At 39.0% G+C, this 6,000-nt stretch overlaps 1 protein-coding gene across 1 annotated transcript; it reads left to right on the top strand.

Annotated features, from left to right (window-relative positions):
* The first annotated feature begins 243 nt into the window (after positions 1-243).
* Positions 244-4,480, top strand: LOC120827640 (cytochrome P450 2K1). The gene is made up of 9 exons (XM_040190704.2): positions 244-494; positions 883-1,045; positions 1,864-2,019; positions 2,103-2,263; positions 2,410-2,589; positions 2,681-2,822; positions 3,302-3,486; positions 3,587-3,728; positions 3,806-4,480. Exons 1-9 carry the CDS (start codon positions 303-305, stop codon positions 3,991-3,993), a joined length of 1,509 nt encoding a protein of 502 aa, XP_040046638.2. The 5' UTR covers positions 244-302; the 3' UTR covers positions 3,994-4,480.
* The last annotated feature ends 1,520 nt before the right edge of the window (positions 4,481-6,000 follow it).

Genomic DNA, 6,000 nt, shown 5'->3' with positions numbered 1-6,000 from the left:
TTTAACTAATTAATGAGGAAATTTGCGGGAAAACTGAAAAGGAAGAAATAAATCTGTATACAATATATATATATATATATATATTTTTTTTTTGGGGGGTTAGCAGCCAAACTCAAAGGACACAGCTTCAAGCTAATGTAAACCTAGTAGGTCTGCTGACCTGTAATCCAATCAATTGCACAGTTGAAGATTGACTAGCCAGCTTGGGGGATATATAGGCTGATGTGTCAAGCCACATCAGAACAAAGCTTCAGCCTAACACTCTAACGTCTCTTTGTTGCAAGTGTGGCTTACTGGCTGTGATGGAAAACCTTTTTCTGCAGCTTAACAGTACAACTATTCTACTGGGAACTGTTGGGATCCTACTTCTCCTGTATGTATTTTTGACCAACTTTGATCATAAGAGAAAGGAGCCTCCGGGACCGAGACCACTGCCCCTGTTTGGCAATTTGCTGCAACTAAATCTGAAGTCATTTCACATGACACTTTATGAGGTAAGCAAGCAATATTAAATTGGCTATGTAATGTATAACTGCTGTTGAAAGTGAGGAATCGCCCGTGGATTTAATGATTTTTTGCCATTTCATCATTTATAAAAAATTTAAAAGCTCAGTAACTTAATGAATGTGTTATAACTTTCTTAAATTAAGAGAAAAAAACATGCGCCAATACTGATATTGGATATTGTTCCGTTACTGCACATGTATTGGTAACAATTGTCTGATCGGGTGTAGCAGATACCATTAGGTTATTTAATAACAATGGTGCGCATTCATATTCATACAATTATTGTAGTATTTTATTTTACAAAGTAATGTCGTGGCAATGTAAATATCATGTCTTTTTTAATTCCTATGCTATGCTGCTCCTTGTGTTTCATAGCTTTCCAAGAAATATGGATCCGTGTTCTCAGTGCATCTTGGACCCCAGAAAGTGGTGGTTCTGGCTGGATACAAGACCGTGAAGCAGGCACTGGTCAACCATGCTGTGGAGTTTGGAGAGAGATCTGTCAGTCCAACTGGCCATGACTTAAGTGGTTCACTAAGTAAGTATAACGGAGATGATTTTAGTAATACTCACTCATACTATAAGATGATTTAGGCGGCGCCCAACCTTGATTAAATCACAATGTTGACGTCAGCTCAAAGTAAACAGATAGTTAAGTGATGTAGTTAGTCGACCCAAACGCACGCGCACAGCAGTTCGATTTTTAAACCATGACTTTATTTCCCAAAAGACGTGGGAAGCAGTGGTGTAGTCTACGTGATGCGCAGGTAAACGATGGATACACAGAGGGAAAAGTCAAGGATTTCCGTGTAACAAGATGATACGTAACAACATCATTGTGACAAAACGTTCTAACCGTCATTCATAAATTCACGTCTGAAGGCAGTGACGTCACGCATGCGTGGTCTACCGCGGGAGATGACATAAACTATAGCCGGCAGTCACAGTGTACTAACTACAAAAATATAGACTACACCTGCCTGAGACCAGCCTGGGAACTGGGACGGACTGGCGACGGGCCTGGGGACTGTGAAGCCCTCATGCCAGCTACTGGTGATTCCCGGGATGAGCCGCAGCTGGGCCCACGAGAGGGGGGGGGGGGGGGGGGGGGATACGCTGATAGGGACCCTAGCAGCTGTAATAGAATATCATTTCATTTTTTACAATGGTTGTGGGGACATCTTTATCTGGACAAAGGCAGTAGCAACAGTAGACATGATGGTAGACTAGTAGACCAAGATGTTTGCTCACTGTATTGCCACACACCCTCTGGACCTCTGAATATTGTAAGTTGATTTTATTTAATATATTTGGAATAATATCTTGCATTAAAAATTGTTACCATTTTTTCTTTAGGTAATGGAATCATTTTTGGCAATGGGGAATCGTGGAAAGAAATGAGGCGTTTTGCTCTGACCAACCTGAGAGACTTTGGGATGGGCAAGAAAGCAGCAGAGGATAAAATCATTGAGGAGATTCAGTATCTGTTCGAAGTGTTTGATAGACACCAAGGTGACTCGTCTCTTTTATTGCATTATGTCTTTACAAGTATTTCCTATTGGTGTTTTTTTTCATCATTCATTTTTTGTTTATAGGTCAACCCTTCAATACTGGCCAGTCAATGAACTATGCAGTCTCCAACATCATCTGTTCAATTGTCTATGGCAGCAGATTTGAATACAGTGATGAAGAGTTTAGACTCATGGTAGACCGAGTAAATGACAACATTCGGCTTGCAGGTTCTCCTTCAGCAAAGGTAACACTTTGCTTCCTTTCACTAAATAAACTATAAGATGTACCTTTTTGGGGTTATGATGAGAATTACAGACTCATGGGTTCATGGGCATGCATTATATAAAGATAACAAATAACATGCTTAAAATCTCTTTTAAATTCCAACAGTTGTTCGATATGTACCCGTGGTTATTTCAATGGACGAGCAACAGGAAGCGTCTCACAAGGAATGTTGCTGAAAACCGAAATCAAATAAAACTGCTGATCGGACGTCTACAGGAAACCTTGAATGTTCACATGTGCAGAGGATTTGTGGACTCGTTTCTAGCACACAAACAGAAGCTGGAGGTATTAAAATCAATCATGGTATCTTGATAAAAGGTTTAACTCTTAAACGTTTTTCATTATATCTCTATTATTTCTCTTTCCTGTTGATAAGGATTTAAAGATTACGGATTCACACTACAACATGGAGAACCTGGTGTCGACTGTTAGCAACCTCTTTGCGGCTGGTACTGATACGTCAGGAACTACACTGAGATGGGGTCTGTTGCTCATGGCCAAATATCCCCATATTCAAGGTAAGTAATATATATATATATATATATATATATATATATATATAAATATACAGCTTCGCGGGGAGGCCCTGCTCGATTTAGTTAGTAGGCTACTGCTAGCTACGATCGCAGGAAAATAGTTCTACAGTTTCTCAAGATTGCAACCCTGCCTTTTACTCCCAAACAGTAACATGAAACTACAATTAACTCTAGAATGTTTGGCCAAATGCTAACTTTAGGTTGGTACTACTACCAAAGTGAAATGTTCTACCAGCTGGTCTCACAGTTACACAATACCATTGATCCAGTAATTATCCACCATGAGAAAAGTATTTGGATGTAGCCATAGCAACGTGTTGTGAACTGTGTTCACTCAAAGGTCTTGGTTCTTTAGGAGTTTGGTCAAAAATGTTAGTCTTTCTGCAGAATTGGCGAGAAAAGAATGCTTCACTGCTGCTTTGCTTTTAGTCACTGTCTTTTTTTTATTTTGTCATTTCCAGACCAGGTCCAGGAGGAGCTGAGCAGGGTGGTTGGGAATCGTCAGGTGAGGGCAAAGGACCGGATGAACCTGCCCTTCGCTGACGCCGTCATTCATGAGACGCAGAGATTTGCTAATATACTTCCCGTCACTATTGCTCACAAGACCAGCACAGATGTGACTTTCCAGGGCTTTTTTATAAAAAAGGTAAACAGTCTTAAAGCTTATGCTGAATTCTGCATCTAAAAATAATAATTTATACTCTATTCTAAAACATTGTAATCATGATTAACGTGTCTTTCTCAAGGGGACCACCGTGTTTCCTCTTATGACATCGGTTTTGTGGGATGAGAGTGAGTGGGAGACCCCGCGCACCTTTAATCCTGCTCATTTCTTGGACAAGGACGGGAAATTTTTCAAGAGAGACGCCTTGATGCCCTTCGGTGCAGGTTAGTGAGCCAAGCTAACCCTTCTTTCCAATACCAACTTACACTTTTCAGATTGTCTAAAGCCTGTTCCCTCACAGGACGCAGGGCGTGTCCTGGAGAAAGTCTGGCCAGGATGGAGCTCTTCCTCTTCTTCACTTCCTTCCTTCAGCGCTTCCGTTTCACTCCTCCACCTGGAGTTAAAGAGGATGATCTGGATCTGACTCCAGCTGTGGGCTTCAACCTCGCCCCTTCACCTCATGAGCTGTGTGCCGTCAGTCGTGAGTGAATTCAAAATGAGTAGATTATTTAAAAAGTAACTACAGCTGCACAATTCAAGCTGTAAAAAAAGCTTTACTCTACTTTGAATAATTTGGCAAAACATCAATGTGTTTGCAAAAGAAGATAGTAGAGATTGTTATTGATTCATTATACATATTGTATGTTATCTTTATTAATGTATTGACTACTGTATTGCCATGCTCTGCAAGATCACTGATTCTGATTGGCTGTTGGGGGTCCATTCAGCCCTTATAAGGGAAAACAACTAAGTAATTGCAATAAAACTGTAGCTAGAAGAATATTGGCTATTCAAAAAGCTATCCCAGCCGTAATCTAAAAAAAAACAACTGTTTTGTTATCTATTTAGTCTTGTTACATATGTTGTCTATATTGTGTTATGCAATTGATTCAATTTTTCATTTTTTAATTTACTGCTGTCACCTGTATGCTGTTATTGACTATGACTATTAATAAATTGTGAAACTCTGTAAAAACTTTTTTCTGGTTCATTGATAATTGTTCCTTTTACTTTAAGATAATAAAGCGAATGAGCTAAATACAATCACATCATAGGGTTTCAAAGTTGCACTTTTGTGGTCAATCCCTCCCAAACATTTCTTATGAATATTATATCAGGTCCTTTAGTTGCCACTTTTCTTTGTTGTCTTTGAACACGTCGATCCCGCACCTGTGCTGCCCAGATTCCTTCCAGTGGGATGAGAAGATAAGAACTTTAATAGAAACATTTTAATAATTTGTCTCAATCTTCCTTGATAGGTTTTTTTTTTAAATAAATGGAATGTGCGTCACGATGGAGGCAGTCATTTTAGAATATTAACAATTGTGGTGTAGTTTTAGAGACCTTACCAAGGCCTTTACATGTATCGACAAACTATTTTTATTTCTCCATTGATATTCTTTCCACTTCTTACCGTCTTGAGATCAGTGAACAATGGTCAAACTATGAAGTAGGTCTCAAAATTGGTCTTACCTCAAAGTGTCAAATGGTACTTTTCCACGTTAAGAGCAAACAGTAATAGTTAGAATTCAAGCACCGACTAAAACATTGAGATATCATCACAATACACTTGCCCAAATTAATCACAGAAAGTTTCTCTTGAGCCATGAATTCACTACTCTCTCACGTTTGGCTAATTTACAGCTGCACCAATCAAACTGCTAGAAAAGCTATTTTAATACTTTTGATTCATTAGCTGTGAGAAAGTGTGGTCAATTGGCCAGTACAGGGATTGTAATTGATGTATTATATAGTGAATCAAAGAGAATCAAAGGTGGGGGAATTAGGAAGGTAAATGGAATGGAATTTTGTAGGAGGAACTGATGGAAGTGGGCCTGTGTGCTGACGTGGTTTGGTGAGGAAGGTTGTGCTTTAGTCATTGGGATCCACTGTAGTGGTTTTAGACCCAAATTCCAATGAGTAAGACAATATGATGTATCTAACCACCAAAATATGAGCATTTAACTCCAGCTCACATCCCAAACATACATAACATACACTATTATCACAGAGTCAAATTGGGAGAGTTTGAAGAAGAGATTGAGCTCAGTAATGACAACAGCAGATATAACCAACAACTCGGGTGGAATCCAGTTATTTTTCCATGGTTTCTGATAAAGGGACAATTCAAAACAATATTGTTTAATCTGATACCAACCCACATTACATAGAATATAAGGCTTCTCAAAACACTGTGTGTGACCATCATTGGTTGGCTATTAAAAACGAATAGAAATAATGTGACGCTTGAATAAACTGTGTTCATTGTTCCCAGCCATAGTGTATAGATTTCAACAGATTACAGATCTAGTCTAAACTAAAGTAATTATGAAGTCCATTTTTTGTGTTAAGAGTGCGATACAGGATCATCATTGCCATCTAGAAAGGAGATTGGTTTCCAAAATAATTGGATCCACCTCCATTGTAAATTAGACACACCAGACAGACTAAATGAGTGATATTTGACACAGAGGTACCCAGAAGGTACAGTGGGTC

Source organism: Gasterosteus aculeatus, chromosome 11, assembly GCF_964276395.1.
Source record: "Gasterosteus aculeatus chromosome 11, fGasAcu3.hap1.1, whole genome shotgun sequence".
Taxonomy (NCBI): domain Eukaryota; kingdom Metazoa; phylum Chordata; class Actinopteri; order Perciformes; family Gasterosteidae; genus Gasterosteus; species Gasterosteus aculeatus.
This window is presented reverse-complemented; position numbering and strand designations above follow the sequence as displayed.

Excerpts from the sequence above, each read along its gene's own strand:
- LOC120827640 (XM_040190704.2), top strand. The coding sequence starts at position 303 with ATGGAAAACCTTTTTCTGCAGCTTAACAGTACAACTATTCTACTGGGA. Across the intron at positions 2,823-3,301 it reads CAAATATCCCCATATTCAAG|ACCAGGTCCAGGAGGAGCTG; the intron begins GTAAGTAATATA and ends TGTCATTTCCAG. Across the intron at positions 3,487-3,586 it reads AGGGCTTTTTTATAAAAAAG|GGGACCACCGTGTTTCCTCT; the intron begins GTAAACAGTCTT and ends GTCTTTCTCAAG.